General features: G+C 43.8%; 1 protein-coding gene across 2 annotated transcripts in view; it reads right to left on the bottom strand.

The window, feature by feature from the left end:
* Positions 1-20000, bottom strand: part of plxnd1 (plexin D1) — an 81411-nt gene that overhangs the window by 32538 nt on the left and 28873 nt on the right. For both annotated transcript variants that reach the window (XM_059502954.1, XM_059502953.1), the window contains exons 13-18: positions 4495-4640; positions 3987-4092; positions 1373-1512; positions 1108-1287; positions 436-520; positions 69-335 (exon numbers count right to left, since the gene is read on the bottom strand). In XM_059502954.1, the coding sequence (XP_059358937.1) occupies positions 69-335; positions 436-520; positions 1108-1287; positions 1373-1512; positions 3987-4092; positions 4495-4640 (924 nt within the window). The remainder of the gene's footprint in view (positions 1-68; positions 336-435; positions 521-1107; positions 1288-1372; positions 1513-3986; positions 4093-4494; positions 4641-20000) is intronic.

Consider the following 20000-nt stretch of genomic DNA (forward strand, 5'->3'; position numbering starts at 1 on the left):
TTTTCATTTTTGTTTAATTAATAGTTCAACATGCTGTCTAGTTCTAGATGATTGACACACACACTCACATTGATGATGAGGATGAGTGGCTCTCCAGGATGATGTTTGATGAGTTTCTCTTTGTTGGCCGTATAGAACTGTGGATCCTCCACATATTCAAAGTGAAAGGCATCAGCGTGAGGCTCCTCGTCCTCGTCTGGCCCTCGTCCTGATGGAGACGTGTTCTCTCCTCTGTACAGCACCTCGTTGAGGTAGAAGAGAGCCGTGGCCTGCTGGGATTGATTGGCAGCAGGAGACTGACAAACGATCAGAGTAGACGACACATAGGAGCAGCTCTGCGGAAATGAGATTCATATGAACGAGTGAACAGACTGAAATATCTCACACACCAGCACTTTGATCTCTATCTTATAAACAAAGCATGATTTATCTCACCGTCTGTCCGACTCCAGACACCTCCATCCTGACAGACTGCACCAGATCGAAGCCGAATCCAGTGACGGAGATACTGCGACCCCCGCTGCAACATCATCACATCACAATTACAATTATTGCATGACGTGGAAGCCAAGAACCACATAACGTGAAGCACATTAAAAAATGTTGATGAACAGCTAGCTTTTTTCACGTCATGAAACAATAAATAATAATAATAAATATATAAATGTATTTTAATTAATTATAGCATTTTTTATTTTTATTAATTATCAGAGAGAGAGAGAGAGAGAGATGACAGTTGTGTGTGTGTTACTTGCGTCTGTGTGTCTCACTATTTGCTTAAAGAACTGTGATTTTACCACCTCGTTGCTGAGGAATATAATGTTGTGTCTAGCATCTAGGCTGTTTTATGAATAAAAGTCGCAGAGCAGCATTGACAAGTTTCTTTATGTGCACAGTGCAATCTGTGATTTCCAACCTCTCTCTCTGTGTGTGTGTGTGTTGGGGTTTGTGTGCAGCTCAAGCAGCACATTAATATGGAACGGTGATTGAACTGACTATTTGTGCATTTAAAGGTTTTAATGCATACCTGCCAGCCAATCAGGATTGAGTATTCAGACAGACCATGGGACAAATGTTGACTACTGCTGTCCTGTGTGTGTTCAGTACCTGAGGAAGCTTTTGTTGGGTCTGATGTGACTGATAGTAGGGTTTTTCTCATAGGTGAACATGAAGCTGGGTGAAGTGCTGAGACACGGCCGGCCGTCATACACCACACACACTGACACGTTCTCAGCGACGGCCGGTTCGGCTGGAGGCATCACACACTTGATGACGTCTCCAGACAGCCTGCAGAAGCATATGGCAGATGTCATGAGGAGCAGATTTGGGTGATATATCAGTAAAACACGAACCGCCACCAACACATGCTCACATGAAGATGGTGCAGTTCTGAGTTCGGTTGATCTTGACGTTGACTGTGGATCCAGCGTCCAGGAACTGGCCATGGATGGTGAGTCTGGTTCCTCCAGCGACGGGACCCTGCCTCGGCATGAACTCCAGCAGTCTGGGCTCCTGAGAAATGGAGGACCGAGAAAAAACTTCTTTAAAGTAGGGATGCACAATATAATATATTTATATATATATATATATATATCCCTTTGTTTTAAAACAACAGCAAGTCTCTTCTGTGCAGAAACTATAAACTAATTGTTTTTAGTTTTGGTTATATATGAGCAAAAAGAACTAACAAACATTACTAAAGTTTTTTTATGAGAGAACATAGTATTTAAGTTTAAAATAATCCATTTGAAAAAAATATATATATTAATGGATAAATCTGTATATAGTATAAGTGTTATAACTGTATAAGTGTAATTGTTATGCATGCACACTATAGATTCTGGCCTTTAAATCAAAACTACCCTTTATTTATTCAGAAACACAAGTCACACACCCTGAGCACATGTGGGCAATCCATCTTATCAGCGAGGCATATCAGCATCATCATTTTACCATTTACCATTTACCATTTTTCAAATTGGCCGATGCTGGTGTTTACATTTTAAACCATTATCGGTTGATTCCGATAAATTCCGATAATATTGTGCATCTATACTTTAAAGTGTTGGTTCAATCACAAACTATGGGTCAATCCAGTCGGTGATCTGACTAAGTGCCACACTGGAAAGAGCTGGCAGACCAGCAACAAATCAGCTACTGTTTTCCAAAACACAGCTGTTGTGACAGGCTGAAGATCTACTAGCCTAACAACTAAACCAGCATGGAACAGCTATGTTCCACTTCCAGCAGGCTTTAGCTGGATTTTCCATCAGGAAGGCTTTAATATGGAATGCTGTAGCATAGTGAGCACATTTCAGTATGTTTTGATAAAGTCAGAGAGCAGCAGCTTTGATCACATCAAGAACCATAAACGGTTCTAGGAGGTTAGTTTAAACTAGCATGTCATTGAGGAGTAATGTGGCATGCAGAGTGAATGTCAGCGCTACACATGTGAACATATACAGCACACACAGACCACATGACATCACATCCTGTGGGGGTGGAGGCAAGCTGAGGGTCAAGAGGAGCATATTAAAGCATAAGTATGTGTGAGTGTGTGTTGTTCAGCCAGATGTTTCCTGAGCTCAGCGACTGAAGCGGCGAAAGGTTTGAGGAAGGAGCTTTGAAGGAGCCTACATTCTCATCCCTCTTCCTGCCTTTCCTCTTTACCATTTCTGATCACGATTTCCAGTCCTGCTCCAGCTCCAGCTCCATTTCACACCAAAACCAGTCTTGGGTAGCCTCAGTCTTTATTGTGTTGGAGAGCTTTGGGTCTGAAATGTTGTGTTTCCTCGAGCTGCCTGAATATGCTGGACCAGTAAGATACCAGCTGCTCGTAACGGCTGAAAGTGCTCAAGATGTTTTGTAAAAAGGTGCCAGGTTGACCTGCTAAAAATCAGCTACTGGCCAGAAGACAGCTAACAGTTTAAGCTCAATCGCCAGCAGGCTGCTCTCAGATCTCTTTAATACATTCACCAGTTTTCCACCAGATTCCTCAGGCAGGGGTTAGGGTCTTCATTAGACCATGCACCACCAAAGATCTATCACATTCGGCCACAGCTGTCACTATTCTAGGCTGTGTGTTTATAGTCCAATCAGTGTTAAATCATGCTGTGGAGTACTGTCCCTTTTAGGACGATTTCACTCTGGACGAGAATCACCCTGACTGTTCTCATAGAATTTCCATATACATTTTTTTTACAAGCTGTTGCAAAGTATACATAAATTGTGAATTATTATTATTATTATAACATTTTTATTTAACAAGGAGATCACAGTTACACTGGACAAACCATATGCACTTGCTTAGTCCACGGGAGGCTTTTCATTTGGAAATTAAAAAATGTCTGGACAAATTATTGCAGAAAATCTAATTTTGTGAGAATCATCCTCAAACTTAATCTTGGTCTTGGTAAAAAAAAAAAAAAAAAAATCTTTATTCACAATTTTAGTCTTAATATTTTTCCTTTTGTTGTACTGGAATATGTGGATGTATGCTAAAATTGTTGGAGAACATTTTTCCACCAGCCGCCACTGTCCACAGGTTTGCTGCGTAAATCAGCACAAGAACATCAGTCTGAAGTGTGGATCTGCTCGGTGGCACCAGATCACACTCTGTTCCTTCACACTGGTTTATAAAGCAAACCACATGTACCACCGCATATCTCAATGCCATGTGAAAATGACAACAGCCCAGAAACTCCATCAGACAAAACAAAGCAAAGCCCTTCCAGAGTCCTTCCTCTCAATCAGCTGAGGTCATGCAGTCAAACGTGCCGTCATATCACGCAAACCTTTGCTGAAAATCTGTCAGTATCATCAGCCTCTGTTGGCATGTATCCCTCATGAGAGGGTGGTCTAACACACAGCAAAGGGTGTGATGGGAAAATAAATCAGGATGAAGACAAGAGAGCGAATGCAGGAGAGGATCATCACTCTGAGGGTGTGACATGGAAATCAGCAGAGAACAAAAGGCTTGCACGTACCACAAAGGAGAAGATGTCATTTGAAACGCCCACAGAGTTCCCAGCCACGCTCACTGTTACATGATCCCTCATCTGTTCCCACGAAGCATCAGTCTCACAAACCAACCTGTAGCGACACACACAAACTGCTGCATCACGAGCCAATAAGTAATCTGTCATATGGTGAAGCTTGGATAATTAGCTGTGCAACGCCCTCAAAAACCATGAATTCAATGACAACACAACCCAGATGACACTAAATATGGCTCTCCTACAACAAGGATAAACATAGTTTATGCTAAATGAATAATTTTTGTGTACTTTTGCACAATAAACAGTGTCCAGTGTACAAACTGAAGCACAGATGAACTCCGACATCATGTGAAGCTCAAGTCAACATTAAATCAGTCTGAACTGTCAGTCACATCCAAATGCCGCTCTGTGCAGTGATGGATATGGTCATTCAGTGCAGGAAGTGGCCAACCATGGTTAACAGCAGCTAGTGTGTGTGTGTGTGCGTGTCCTGTACCTGACTGAGACAGTGTAGTGTTGTGGCAGTACGCTGCAGGGCACTCGGCCGATGGAGATGTTGAGCTGAGTGGTGTTGTGTCCGAGGTTCCTGCCCTGCACCGTGAGCAGCGTCCCGCCGGTCAGCGGCCCCGACAGCGGCTCCACCTGCACATCAACACAACACAACACAACACACACTGACTGAGACTCTGAGAAACAACCCCCGGTCAGTCAGTTTCACACAGAAGAGAGTCGTGATACTGCAGGAGTGAGTGGGAAGATCAGCTCACGGTTTATTTTGAAATCCTAGCAGAACAGTTATCATTAACCCACCATGTTTATATATTCATTATGGTTTGGGCAAGTCATTCAGACTTCAGACTAAACAACTTCACTCATAAACAATCTGTATACCTAAAACACACACACACACACACACACACACTCTCTCTCTTTCTCACACACACACGCACATATACACACGCATGCTTACATGTGTTTCTAAAGTGCACTACCGGTCAAAAGATTGGAAAAATTTGATTTTTTAAATAAAAGTCTCCAAGGCTGCATTTATACAGTAAACTGTAATATTGTGAAACTAGGAAAATGTAGGGTTACATGTAAGAGGTGAGAGTGACGCTCAGATCAACATTGTGTGGGAGTAGTTACAGTCGTGGCCAAAAGTTTGGAGAATTACATAAATATTGGAAATTGGAAAAGTTGCTGCTTAAGTTTTTATAAAAGCAATTTGCATATACTCCAGAATGTTATGAAGAGTGATCAGATGAATTGCATAGTCCTTCTTTGCCATGAAAATTAACTTAATCCCAAAAAAACGTTCCACTGCATTTCATTGCTGTCATTAAAGGACCTGCTGAGATCATTTCAGTAATCGTCTTGTTAACTCAGGTGAGGATGTTGACGAGCACAAGGCTGGAGATCATTATGTCAGGCTGATTGGGTTAGAATGGCAGACTTGACATGTTAAAAGGAGGGTGATGCTTGAAATCATTGTTCTTCCATTGTTAACCATGGTGACCTGCAAAGAAACGCGTGCAGCCATCATTGCGTTGCATAAAAATGGCTTCACAGGCAAGGATATTGTGGCTACTAAGATTGCACCTAAATCAACAATTTATAGGATCATCAAGAACTTCAAGGAAAGAGGTTCAATTCTTGTAAAGAAGGCTTCAGGGCGTCCAAGAAAGTCCAGCAAGCGCCAGGATGGTCTCCTAAAGAGGATTGAGCTGCAGGATCGGAGTGCCACCAGTGCAGAGCTTGCTCAGGAATGGCAGCAGGCAGGTGTGAGCGCATCTGCACCCACAGTGAGGACAAGACTTCTGGAAGATGGCCTGGTGTCAAGAAGGGCAGCAAAGAAGCCACTTCTCTCCAAAAAAAACATCAGGGACAGATTGATCTTCTGCAGAAAGTATAGTGAATGGACTGCTGAGGACTGGGGCAAAGTCATATTCTCCGATGAAGCCCCTTTCTGATTGTTTGGGGCATCTGGAAAAAGGCTTGTCCGGAGAAGAAAAGGTGAGCGCTACCATCAGTCCTGTGTCATGCCAACAGTAAAGCATCCTGACACCATTCATGTGTGGGGTTGCTTCTCATCCAAGGGAGTGGGCTCACTCACAATTCTGCCCAAAAACACAGCCATGAATAAAGAATGGTACCAAAACACCCTCCAACAGCAACTTCTTCCAACAATCCAACAACAGTTTGGTGAAGAACAATGCATTTTCCAGCACGATGGAGCACCATGCCATAAGGCAAAAGTGATAACTAAGTGGCTCAGGGACCAGAATGTTGAAATTTTGGGTCCATGGCCTGGAAACTCCCCAGATCTTAATCCCATTGAGAACTTGTGGTCAATCCTCAAGAGGCGGGTGGACAAACAAAAACCCACTAATTCTGACAAACTCCAAGAAGTGATTATGAAAGAATGGGTTGCTATCAGTCAGGATTTGGCCCAGAAGTTGATTGAGAGCATGCCCAGTCGAATTGCAGAGGTCCTGAAAAAGAAGGGCCAACACTGCAAATACTGACTCTTTGCATAAATGTCATGTAATTGTCGATAAAAGCCTTTAAAACGTATGAAGTGCTTGTAATTATATTTCAGTACATCACAGAAACAACTGAAACAAAGATCTAAAAGCAGTTTAGCAGCAAACTTTTTGAAAACTAATATTTATGTAATTCTCAAAACTTTTGGCCACGACCGTACACATAACAGAATTACGTAATTTAATTTCACAATAAATGTTATGGTAATCTGTTACAGTTACTGAGGAAAAATGTGTAGTTAGATGAGTTACAACTGCAAAGGGGTTACATCTGAAGATTTTTACACACACACACACACACATGTCTGGACAGCTATCCTTGTGGGGACTCTCCATAGGCGTAATGGTTTTTAAACTGTACAGACCGTATTTTCTATTGCCCTACACCAACCCTACCCCTAAACCTAACCCTCACAGGAAACTTTCTGCATTTTTAGATTTTCAAGAAAATTCATTCTGTGTAATTTATTAGCTTGTTTACCCGTGGGGACCCCAATTTAGGTCCCCACCGTGACACGAGCCCCCATGAGGCTGTGTGTATTCAGGTTTAAGTCCCCACCAGAATAGAAAAACAAGTACACACACACACACACACACACACACACACACACACACACACACACACACACAAACACACTCTCTCTCTCTCTCTCTCTCTTTGTCTCTCTCTCTCTGTGTGCATGAGCGTGTGTGGTGAGACGAGTGGAGCGTGGTAGGAGAGTGGGTGTGAAAACTGAGTTTTTTTTTCTGTCCTATTTCTTTGTTTCCCCTCTGGTGGCTTTGTCTTACGTATAATATTAAGGAGTTTTGTTGTTTGTTTCCCTTCAGCCATGCAGCTTTTTGTCGAATGCTAGAATGACGGCTAATTTGATTCAGGTAACCTCGCACCCAACTCTGCATAATGGGTACCCAATGCGTGCCCAAGCAAGGCGTGAGTGTGGAGGATGTGCTCGTAGTGGTAGGAGAACTGACTGGATTTGACAATATTCTCACAAATTAATAAGGCAGTTGTTGTCTTTTTGAAATCAGAGCAATTAGTGAATCAACTTACTGAAAACGGTTTTTGGATTAATGAAACATTTGGCTCCTTTAGTGGCTCCAGCAACTAAAGTAACCATATCAAATGTGCCTCCTCACGTCTCAAATGACAACATAATTTAAGAATTAACTCGATAAGGTAAAATTGCTAATTCATTCAGAATGATCCCTTTGGGTCCAATTTGAGTGAGGAACTGCAATTCTTTTTTTTCCTATTAAAGTAAAAATTGTATTCAAAGAAGAAATTGAACCAGGTAGACTATTGGCAGTTAGAGTTGATATTATTGGGGTTTTCTTTGTTTTTATTAAAATCTATGCTCCTAATAATGAGGCAGATTTTCACTTTTAAGAAAATGAAAATCTGTCAAAGAAAACAGGAGAGTAACATAATTTTAGGAGGGGATTGGAATTGTACACTTGATTTTTTGCTTGATAGGAATGGAGAGGAACCACACTTTCAATCCCCTACTGAATTAGGTAATATAATTAAAACCTTTAACTTTATAGATGTTTGGAGAGATATTAATCCTCCAAATATACATGGGTAAAGGTGAATTAAGGAAAAATTTCAGCGGCACGTCTAGACAGATTGTATATATACTGTATAAAAATATGAAAAACAGAGTTGTACGAACAAACATTGTCCCTACACCATTTACTGACCATTACCATTACCATCACTGTTGACTGTACACTGACTTCCAAAAGAAGTAGAAGTGCCCATTGGCATTTTAATGTAAAACTGCTACTGCACAAAACATTTTGTGAAAGTTTTAAAAATTTTTGGGAAACATGGAAAACTAGCTATGGAGACATTACACTTTGGTGGGAAATAGGTAGGGTCCATTTAAAAGAGTTTTGTCAGCAGTATGCATCCCATTCAAATTTGTGTTTGAAAAGGACTGGAGTGGCTTGAAAATGAAATCCTTGTCATAGAAAAGAACATGCTGGATGGAGATCTTTCTGTTAATGTACATAAGTGGACTGAAAATAAATTAAAATTGAGAAGGTTAATGGTGCTCTTGGAAGAAGCAAGTTTCTATCAATGAGAGTATGGATGGACATACCTCTTTCTTTTTTAACTTGGAAACTTCTTTTTTTAACGCAAAAGTGCACAAGAACAACAAATGTACAGTTTGAAAAACAGTGATGGCCATGAAACAAGTGATCCCACAGAAATGCGTGGATTAGCTGTGGATTTGTATTCTCAATTATACTCTGCTGACAACACCGATACTCAGAGCCAAGATGAACTTTTAAAGAATCTACCCAGTTTAACTGTTGAAGATCAGAATTATTTAGAGTGTGGAATTACCTTTGAAGAATTAAGTCCTGCAGTTATGGGATTTTTCAGGAAGTACCCTGGGTATAGATGGACTTTCTAATGAAATGTATAAACATTTTTGGTCTACAATTGGAACTGATCTCTTTGAAGTGTTACAGGAATGCATTTGGATAGGTTCCCTGCCTAGAAGTTGCCAAACGGGCAATTTTAACACTACTCCCAAAGAAAATGTATTATCGAAGTGTTTTGCCAACAGGTTAAACAAAATGTTGTTTAAAGTAATACATAAAGACCAATCCTACTGAATAAAAAAAATATGTATTTCTGATAATTTGCAATTAATACGTGATGTTATAGATTTTGCTATGAAGAATAACATAAATCTAGGATTATTATCTCTTGATCAAGAAAAAGCTTTTGATCAAGTGGATCATCAGAATCATTTTAAAGTTTTAAAGACTTTTGGTTTTGAGGACAATTTTTCATCAATGATAAAACTGCTATATAATAATGCCACATGTATGATAAAGATGGCAGGTGGTCTTAGTGTCCCTGTCAAGTTAAAGAGGGGAATAAGACAAGGGTGCCCTCTTTCAGGTCAGCTTTATAGTTTGGTCATTGATCCTCTCCTCTGTAAGTTAAGAGAAAAAATAATGGGTCTACATGTTAAAAATATCTCTTCTAATGAATGTGTCAAAATTTCAGCATATGCTGATAACATCACTGTTGTTTTAAGAAATTAAGATCTAAGATAAAATATAAAATATTTTAGAGCGTTATAGGAAAACCTCATCTGCCAAAGTAAATTGTGTAAAAAAAATTATGCTCTGTGGTGTGGTGTCGATAACACTAGTTTAGTACTTCCAGGTAATTTACAATAGGGAAGATCTGGTTTTATGTATGTAACTAACGCAACTTAAGGCACCAATGAGAATATCCCAATGACCTATATAAATGAAATGTCAGCATTAGAATTCAGAATTAGGCTGGGCTCTTAAAATGAATTGGCTACGACCTCTGTTTAAATAGCAACTCAGCATCAAAACATTTATTTTAACATTCCTCAAGGATTATGAACAACAAATAACAAATTCCCCTCCCCAAAAATAGTCAGTCAGTTAAAAAAACAAAAAAACAACTAAAATCAGTCTGGTCAATTAGTTCAATGTTCAACTCAGCTGAGCTTCAATTCAGTTCCTGTGTGGTTTATTGAATAAAAGGCCTTGTTTTAAATCACTACCCGGGCAGTGTGTGATAACGTTGGAGATCTCATAAATCTTATCTGTATGATGTATCCAAAAGCGTTCAGTCCACCAGCTTGGCGAGTGGATAGCCACTGGTTACAGTCACAGTCCAGAATCGCTGAGTCACTGAATCGCTGAATCACTGGCTCGCCGTAGAATCTCTCTCTCTCTCTCTCAACAGTAGCAAAATATGCACAACAAAAAAAAAACAATCGGAGATTCTTAAACTCATCCAAAAAACAAAAAGTGTAAAACAGCAGTTTACAATAACTAAGGTTTCTTGCCACTTTTACTAATTAACAATATTGAAAATTATTTCTCCCGTGTGTTAAGTGGTCTGTTTCACTATATTTATCTCACTCTGTCTTCATTTCACGATGCACTCGACGAGAGAGTAGAAAAGAAAAAGACAAAAAAAAAAGATTGCTCATCTTCATCAGCTATGCAATAGAGTAGCTCTGCAGTGATTACCGGTGGATTGGAGTTTGACTTGTTCACCGCTTGAAGCATGACTTCTGTCTTCTTTAGACTGACAGTAAGCCCAAACCTAGAAGCTGCAGTTCTAAAACGATCGAATAGTGACTGAGCTTCGGTAAGGGTGTGCGCCATCAGTGCACAATCATCTGCATATAGGAGGTCACGCAGAATTGCTGAATGTGTCTTTGTATGAGCCTGGAGCCTGCGTAGATTGAAGACACAGCCATCTGTACGGAACTGGATTGGAATGCCCATGTCGCAGTTCTTAAAAGCCACGGACAGCACCATGGAAAAGAAGATGCTGAATAACAGTGGGGCAAGCACACAGCCTTGTTTGGTGCCAGTGGAGATGCCAAATGGGTCAGACAGTTTGCCATCATCCAGAACCTGACCAAGCATGCCATCATGAAATGAACGGACGATATTAATGAATTTCTCTGGACATCCAACCTTATGAAGAATGAGCCAAAGCCCGGTGCTGGAAACTGAGTCGAAGGCTTTTGTGAGGTCAATAAAGATCATATAAAGGTCAAGGTGTTGTTCTCGGCACTTCTCCTGGATCTGCCTAGCAGTAAACACCATGTCCATAGTACCGCGACCTACACGAAATCCACACTGACTTTCCGGGATGATTTCACTGTCATGAATGTGTCGTTGGAGATGGTTCAGCAGAATTCGTGCCAAAACTTTGCCTGCAATGGAGAGCAACGAGATGCCACGAGGATTATCACAGCAGGCTCTGTCTCCCTTGCGCTTGTAGATGTGAACAATCAATGCGTCTTTAAAATCTTGAGGCACAGCTTCCTCGCTCCATATTTTACAGAATAATGCGTTGAGTGCGGCAAGAAGAGATTGTCCGCCTTCCTTTAGCACCTCACTTTGAATGCCATCAGAACCCAGGGCTTTACCAGGGGGCATCTGCTCAATGGCATGTGCGATTTCTTCGAGCGATGGAGTGTCGTCCAGATCTGAGGCCGTTGGCCGCTGTGCTATGTCACCAAGCACGGAGTCATCAAAAGCAGCTGGCTGGTTCAATACCAATTGAAAGTGGTCGACCCAGCGTCTGAGGATCTCAGCCTTGTCAGTAAGTAGGGTTCCGTCAATAGCACGTACAGGTGTAGAACCAGCTCTCAGGGGCCCATGGACTGTCTTAAGACAACGATAGAATGTCTTCATATCATGTCGGTCTGCAGCAGACTGAAGTTTCTCAGCTTTTGACTGCCACCATCTGTTCTTCATTTCACGCAGGCAGGTCTGTGCTGTATTTCTTGCTCGAGTATATGCTGACTTCTTTGCAGTGCTAGATGTAGATGTAGCCAGGAAGCCACAAGGTAAGAGCAAGTCACGATGCAGTGTCCTTTCAGGGCCATCAGAATGAACAGGTGCTACAACATAAACAGGAGAATCGTTCATATGTTTCACTACTTTATACACAGTTCGACTCCAACGATCAGCTATCTTGTGTTTGCCCTGCACTCCAACATTTTTGATGAGGACATGGTCTCCTACTTCCAAGATGGTTTCTCTTAATTTCATGTCATATCTCTGTTTGTTTTTCTGAGCGTTTCTCTCGCTGTGTTCCACTGCAAGTTTGTAGCTCTCCTGCAGATTATCTTTGAGCCTTTTCACATAATTAGTGTGAGGGATTCTGCTCTGCCCCTCTGGGTGTAGTCCGAATGCCACATCAATGGGGAGGTTTGGCTGTCTCCCAAACATTAGTTGGTAAGGAGAAATGCCTGTTGTTTCGTTCCTGGTGCAATTGTTTGCATGCACCAAAGGCTGCACCTAGAGTCCCAAGCATCACCAAAAGCGTTCTATTGAACCGTTCCACAGGATTGCCACGTGGGTGATAAGGGGTGGTTCTGGTTTTCTTGATCCCCAATAGCAGGCAAAGGTCTTTGATTAAAGCAGATTCAAAGTCCCGACCTTGATCGCTATGTAGACGCTCAGGTATGCCATAGTGAACAAAAAAACTGTTCCACAATGTCTTAGCTACTGTCTTGGCCTTCTGGTCTGCAGTGGGTACTATGGTCCTCTCGAATCCCATGTGTCCAACTGAATCGTGGAGACCTTCTTGAGCTGTTTCACAATATTTCGAGGGAAGAACCAGCTGGAAAAAGGGTTCACCGCTGTTCATCCTTTTACGGTAAAGGACCGCATTGTTAATGACGAGTTGATCTTGCACTCGAAGCATGAGTTGGACTTCTTTGTCCTCTTTCTGCCTGACACAATAGGAGAGGCGTTTTCCTGTGGTGAGTATATCCAGAATTCTGCTGATTACTGGATCAGCTCTCTGTTCTGCAGCCCATTCCAGTTGTGACATTCTGGGAAGGGTGCTGGATCCTGGACGCATATCAGCATGAGTGAACTCGGCTGGGATAGCACTTGCATCCATGGCAAGGGATTCAACAATCACAGGTGAGTGATTACACTCTTCCCCTGTACTGAAAGATCCATCTAGCAAATGTCTCTGGCATATGGCTTTAATTGCTTCTTTTGGAAAAGTGGCGTCACTCTGTACTTTTAGAAACTTAGACAGGAACTGCAACACTCTATCATCTTTAGCTTCGGCACTCAGATCTGTCTCATCAAGGTCATGTGGACGCCTAGATAAGCCGTCGGCATCTTTATTTATCTTGCCAGCCCGATACTGAATACTGAAGTTGAAGTTTGACAGAGCTGATAGCCACCGGTGGCCTGTAGCATCTAGTTTTGCGGATGATAATACATAAGTCAGGGGGTTGTTGTCGGTGACAACAGTGAACTCCGCTCCATAGAGATAGTCAGACAATTTGTCAGTTATTGCCCACTTAAGGGCAAGAAATTCTAGCTTATGTGTGGGGTATCTCCTCTCACAGTTTGACAACCCACTACTGGCGTAAGCAATAACTTTCATCCGTCCATCTTGCAGTTGATACAGAGCCGCCCCAAGGCTGTGAAGACTAGCATCGGTATGGAGAACATATGGGAGTCGAGGATTGGCAAAGCCCAAAATTGGAGCAGTTGTTAACTTTCCAATGAGAGTCCTGAATGCTTGTTCGCACTTAGCTGTCCACTTTTCAGCAAAGGGTGACTTAAGGTCAGTGTTGGAAAAGGACTTGGCTTTGCATTTCCGCCTTGCCGGAACGTAGCCGGCAGTGAGATCATTGAGAGGCTTTGCGATTTTTTAAAAGTCCTTGATGAATCTCCTGTAATATCCTGTAAATCCAAGAAAGGACTTAAGCTCTTTAATATTGTTTGGTCGAGGCCAAGTTGTGAGTGCAGAAATCTTTTCAGGGTCAGTTTCCACTCCATTCTCCGAGACAACATGTCCCAAGTATTTTACCGACTTCTTGAACAAACGACACTTCTCACGCTCTTGGAGCGTTGGTTACCCCTTGCGGCATCCTATTGAATTCCCAAAATCCCATGGGAGTGACGAAGGCTGTTTTAAGCTTATCCTCCTCTGCCATTTCCACCTGATAGAAGCCTGACTTCAAGTCCATCACCGAGAACCATCTCGATCCAGTCAGAGCTGTAAAAGTCTCTTCAATATTTGGCAAAGCGTATGCATCTTTGATGGTCTGAGCATTTAATTTTCTGTAATCAATGCATAATCGAATTTTGCCACTCTTCTTTTTTACAATTACAACCGGTAAAAGTATTTGGGGTTTTTTAGGAAGAGAGGAACATAGGAGGAAGAACTGGGAAGGCCTGATGGAGAAAGTGTGTGCTCGGTTGTCTCGATGGCAAAGCCTGCTACCCCAGCTATTATACAGGTGAAGAGTTTTGATCTGCAACAACCTTGTAGCCTCATCATTGTGGCACAAATTGATGGTCCTGGAACCTCCGAATGAACTGGTGGAAAAAATTCAAAAACGTTTGGTAGACTTCTTTTGGTCTCGTCAACACTGGCTAAAAGCATCTGTATTATTTACAGTTTGCAAAAAGGCTTCTTTATGGAGATGATGTATGCTGATCTGGCATGACTTGTGCCCTCCTCATCATCTCTGAGAAATGCTTTAAAGAAATGCAATTTGTGGTATTGCAGAAACTGTTTTTCATTTATGTTTTTATTGTGAAAGGCTAGTGGATTTTGGCTCAAGTAAAATAATGGTGCATCTTAGAAAAAATATTCTCACCCATGCTTTTTATATATGGTCCCAAGTATAATAAAAAGAAAAAAGAGAGTAATGTTTTGCATAACTTTTTATTTGGCCAAACAAAGATGATGATATGCTTATCACGTAAAGGTTAATGATGTGGGGTCAACTGATGAAATTTCAATTTTAAAGGGGTTGGTCAAGTCAAGATTAATGGTGGAATATACCTACTATCTAATGCAGGGGTGAGCAATTAATTTTGATAAGGGGCCACATGAGAAACCTGAATCGTGTCAGAGGGCCACACCAACAATAACACTTAATTCTGCTCAGCTTTCTTCCATTGTACAATTCCCTTAATTATATATTATGAATAGCTGGTACTGGTAATCAGTAGAATAAAACTAAAATAAAATTCTGTTTATATTAGGCTAAGTGAAATTGTGGTGCGTAGGTCAAATAATTTTGTGAGAAATGACATAACTTGTCCTAACGGCTGCTTCTCTGGTGGTGTAAAGTTTTGTAAAAAGTCCTTGTTGAGTGTGCAGTTTTGCTAGCAATGCATCAGACACACTTGCGCGCTCTTTTTCAGACAGATTTCTGTATTTATCCTCGTGTTTAGTCGTGTAGTGCCGATTCAAATTGTAATCTTTTAACACAGCGACCTGTGTTCCGCAAATCAAGCACACAGCATTACCTTTAATTTCTGTGAAGAAGTACTTGGCAGTCCATGTCTTGTTAAAAACACGACATTCATTATCAACTTTTCTTTTCTTAGCGTGTGCTGACATTTTGAGGGTAACACCACTTGTTGCTATTCAACTTCACTGTCGCCTGGCAACAGAGCGCGAGCCTCCGCTGAGTGCGCGCGCATTCCGCGCAACTCCCCAAACAGATCTTCGGATGCGGAGGCACGGGCGCGCTGTTAAGACGAATCTGCCCGAGCAGACGGATATTAGTTTTTTTATTACAGGGACACACAAAGGGCCGGATGTGGCCCGCAGGCCGTAATATGCCCAGGTCTGATCTAATGGTTAAAGACCTTAAACTTTTAATTATTTTTGGGGAGTGAACAAGTGGTTATGTGAAACTGATATTGATGGATCTTTGCAATTATACTTTATGTGTTATTGTATTTTTTAAATACAATATATATATATATATATATATATATATATATATATATATAATTTGAGATGTAATGGTTATTAATCCTGGGAAGTTTTTGAAGAAAATTATTTTATAGAAAATTGTGAAATATAGAGTCTTTAAAGGTCTCTCTCTCTCTCTCTCTCTCTCTCTCTCTCTCTCTCTCTGTTGCATGCTGGGAGTCGGTGAGAGTGGTGGTGGTGAGAGTTTCTAAATCTTTCTTTTTCCTATTTACTTTTTCTTTTCATTCCAGACAATAAGTGGTTTAGAAGGTAAATTGTAAAATAGTTGTATACTGGTAATTGTGTGGAAGAATGGTGTCTCTTGATGAGATGCTGCCATTATCACTCTGTAATGGTTTCAGGTGCATTCTTGAAGGTAATGCCACAGCGGAGGATGTCTTAATTGCAGTTGGGGATCAGATTGGTCAAGAAAATATCTTATCGGCATCAAAAATTATTATTATTTTTTTTTTTTGAAGGAACAAAATTTAGTTCATCGGCTAGTAGTAACTGGCCTTCCTGTTAAAGATGCTTTTATGCAACTTTCACCATTTTATACATTGACCACAAAAGTAACAGTTTCAAATATCCCACCTTTTGTTTAAAACTGTTGCACTTGGATGTAAACATCCAACTCTGAAACATTTTGTGTCTTTCAGATGGTATGTTTGGTATGATTGTATGACAGAGACAGAGTCCAGCTGGACTCAGGCCACAGCCATAATAATGGGCCAAGTTGGAGCCAACAGTGGGAGGAGCCATGGAGGAGGAATGGCTGCTGACTCCAGGGGGCCAACCAATGGTGGCAGAGCAAGTGGAGGAGCCCCGAGGTGGAGACAGAGAGCCAACGAGCCAGGGGAATGCCGAGGATCTGGGGAGCTAGGGTGGAGCCGAGGTCTCTGGTGACCGAGGCGGAGATCCAAAGATCCACTGCGAAGCCAGAGTGACTGAGGACCAAGGTGGAGCTGGCGGGAGGAAGGAGCCCAACATAGCTGGTGGGACAGAGCCAGTGAAGAGGGGTCCAGAGGCAATGTCGGGTCGATGCCCGACCAATTTGGACCCAGAGGGACAAGGGAGCCGGTGGAGCTGATGGATTTATGGTTGATGGTGGAGGCGAGAGAGCTAGGAGCTGAGGTGGAGCCGCAGGGACTACAGACTGAGGTGGAGTCCAAGCCTCGGAGCCTGGAGGCAGAAGTGAGGGAGACTCCGACCACGGCAACACTGGAGGATGGCAGTCCCGTGGGGATCACACCACATAGCTGATGGGCTGAGGACGAGCAGAGAGGCTGCCCCGCACCACGGGGCAAGATGGAAGCCAGCCTCACACCACAGTGCAAGATGGCTGCCAGCTCAGCACCAACGCCCAAGATGGCCGCTGACACCTTTCTCGAGTACTTCGAGATGTTATCAAGGATCCTAGAGGTTCCCAAGACGGTTCACGTCATGGCTGCTGAGCCAGCGCCTCAGCACAAGATGGCCGCCAGCCCAGCGCCACAGCACAAAATGGCCGCCAGCCCAGAGCCACAGCACAAGATGGCCGCCAGCCCGGAGCCACAGCACAAGATGGCCGACTCAACGCCTGAGTCTCCAGACGAGGTGCCACCGACTCGCCATCATAGAGGGTGGAGGAGGAGGAGACAGGCGCCTACCGTTCCTCAAAGCCCGGAGAACGTTCCCGAGCGGACCACTGCCATCCAGGAGGACGTTCCCGAGTGGGCCGCTGCCGTCCAGGAGGACATTCCCGAGGCGGTGCCCGATGCTGTTCCGGAGGCCGAGGCGGTGCCCGATGCTGTTCCGGAGGCCGAGGCAGTGCCCGATGCCGTTCCGGAGGCCGAGGCGGTGCCCGATGCCGAGGCGGTGCTCGATGCCAAGGCGGTGCCCGATGCCGTTCCGGAGGCCGAGGCGTTGCCCAATGCCGAGGCGGTGCCCGATGCCGAGGCGGTGCCCGATGCCGCTCTGGAGGCCGAGGCGGTGCCCGAGACCGCTCCCGAGGCCATTACCGAGGCCGTTACCGAGGCAGTGCCCGAGGCCGTACCAGAGGCGCTGCCTGAAGCCGAGGCGCCTCACGTCTCCACAGGCAGTCCAAAGTCAAGTCAGGTGCCCATTGACTTTCCAGAGTTGAGTCAGTTCCCAGTTGACCCCCTAGAGTTAGAGCTAGCTCCTGTTGATCATCCAGAGTCGAGTCATGTTCCAGTTGTTCCTCTTGAATCAAGTCATGTTCCTGTTGACCCTCCAGAGTCGAGTCAGGTTCCAGTTGACCCTCCAGAGTCGAGTCAGGTTCCAGTTGACCCTCCAGAGTCGAGTCAGGTTCCAGTTGACCCTCCAGAGTCGAGTCAGGTTCCTGTTGACCCTCCAGAGTCGAGTGAGGTTCCGGTTGACCTTCCAGAGGCTAGTCAGGTGCTTGTGGACCCTCCAGATTCAGGGTTAGTCCCCGTTGACCTTCCAGAGTCAGGGAGAGTCACCGATGACCCTCCAGAGTCAGGGAGAGTCACCGATGACCCTCCAGAGTCAGGGCTAGTCACCGATGACCCTCCAGAGTCAGGGCTAGTCACCGATGACCTTTCAGAGTCAGGTCAAGTCACCGATAATCTTCCCGAGTCAGGGCCAGTCACCGATGACCCTCCAGAGTCAGGGCCAGTCACCGATGACCCTCCAGAGTCAGGGCTAGTCACCGATGACCTTCCAGAGTCAGGGCCAGTCACTGATGACCTTCCAGAGCCAGGGCTAGGTACCATAGACTTTCCAGAGACAAGGCTAGTCATCGTGGACCTTTCTGAGTCAGGTCAAGTCACTGGGTGGCCTTCTGCTCCGCCCTGTTGGACTCCGGCATCGACCACAGGGGCGTGGTGGTCATCTGCTCCGCCCTGGGGGACTCTGGCGTCGACCACGAGGACGTAGTGGTCCTCTGCTCCGCCCTGGGGGGCTTCCGCTCTGACCACGCGGACATGGTGGTATTCTGCTCCGCCCTGGGGGGCTTCCGCTCTGACCACGCGGACATGGTGGTCTTCTGCTCCGCCCTGGGGGGTGCTTGCCCTGACTACCCGGTTGTGGTGGTCTTCCGCTCTGCCCTGGAGGACTCTGGCGTTGACCACAAGGGTGTGGTGGTCTTCGGCTCTGCCCTGGGGGGCTTCATGTTTTGTTTTCCTTTGGTTTTTGTGTTAATTTCTGTCCCTGTTCCTTTCTGTTAGTCTGGCCCTCCGTCCCTCCCCCTGAACCTCCTCCGGTCCTCCTCCCTCCTGGTCTTCCTGTTTTGTGTTTACATTTTGGTGCCTGTTCCCCATGTTTTTCTTTTCTGACCCTCCGTCCCTCCACCTCCACCTGTCCGCTTCCCTCCTGGTCTCTGTTTTGTGTCTGTCTTGGAGCGTCTGGGAGCCGCTCCGTAGAGGGGGGGTACTGTCACAGTGTCTGGGTTGTGTTCCCTGGGTTTCCACTAGGTGTCCTCCTTTTCCACGGTGTCTATCTGATTATCACTTCCTGTCTCCTTATTTGGTCACCTTCCTCCTTGTTTAGTTAATTGATTGTTCCCCACCTGTCTCCTGTTTTCCCATTATCCTTTTGTGTATTTATACCTGGTCTGTCTGAGTCTTTGTCACAGAGTCCTTGTTGTATGTCTAGTGTTTGATACAATCCGTAGTCTTGCCCTTGCCATGTGTTCTGTTCTGTTTTCTTGTTGTTTTGGATGTTCTGGTTTTGACCCTGCCTGGACTGTTTACCCCTTTGGATTTGCCCTCAAATAAACACCATACCTGCAATTGGATCTCTCGTTGTTTCTTGTATCAACGTACGTGACACTTTTGAAGAGCAAATTTTCTTAATGATTTTCTACCTTCTAGAATTATGTCTGGTCTCAGTCTGCAACTGGATGCACAAAGTTGGGACATATTCTGAATACAAGCACAGAGGGACTGAGTTAAAGGACTAGGATGAGATCCTTGCGGCTGCTGAAACAAACTACTACTGAAATATTTCAGTCTTTGCGTGTGAATTATAAGACTTTGACAAATGACACAGTAGCAATTGATCAATGGAGAAAGGGGAATCCTTATGTTTTTCCCTATCTAAATGCAACTATTGCTGTGGGAGAATGGCAAGATGATGTGAAGAGTCTTTTGTCTTTTAAAGCCCCTGAGCTTGGAGTTTTGAGGAAGTAGGGGAAAAAAGCCCTCCATATTTCATGTGTCT

Source organism: Carassius carassius, chromosome 21 (genome assembly GCF_963082965.1).
Source record: "Carassius carassius chromosome 21, fCarCar2.1, whole genome shotgun sequence".
Classification (NCBI taxonomy): domain Eukaryota; kingdom Metazoa; phylum Chordata; class Actinopteri; order Cypriniformes; family Cyprinidae; genus Carassius; species Carassius carassius.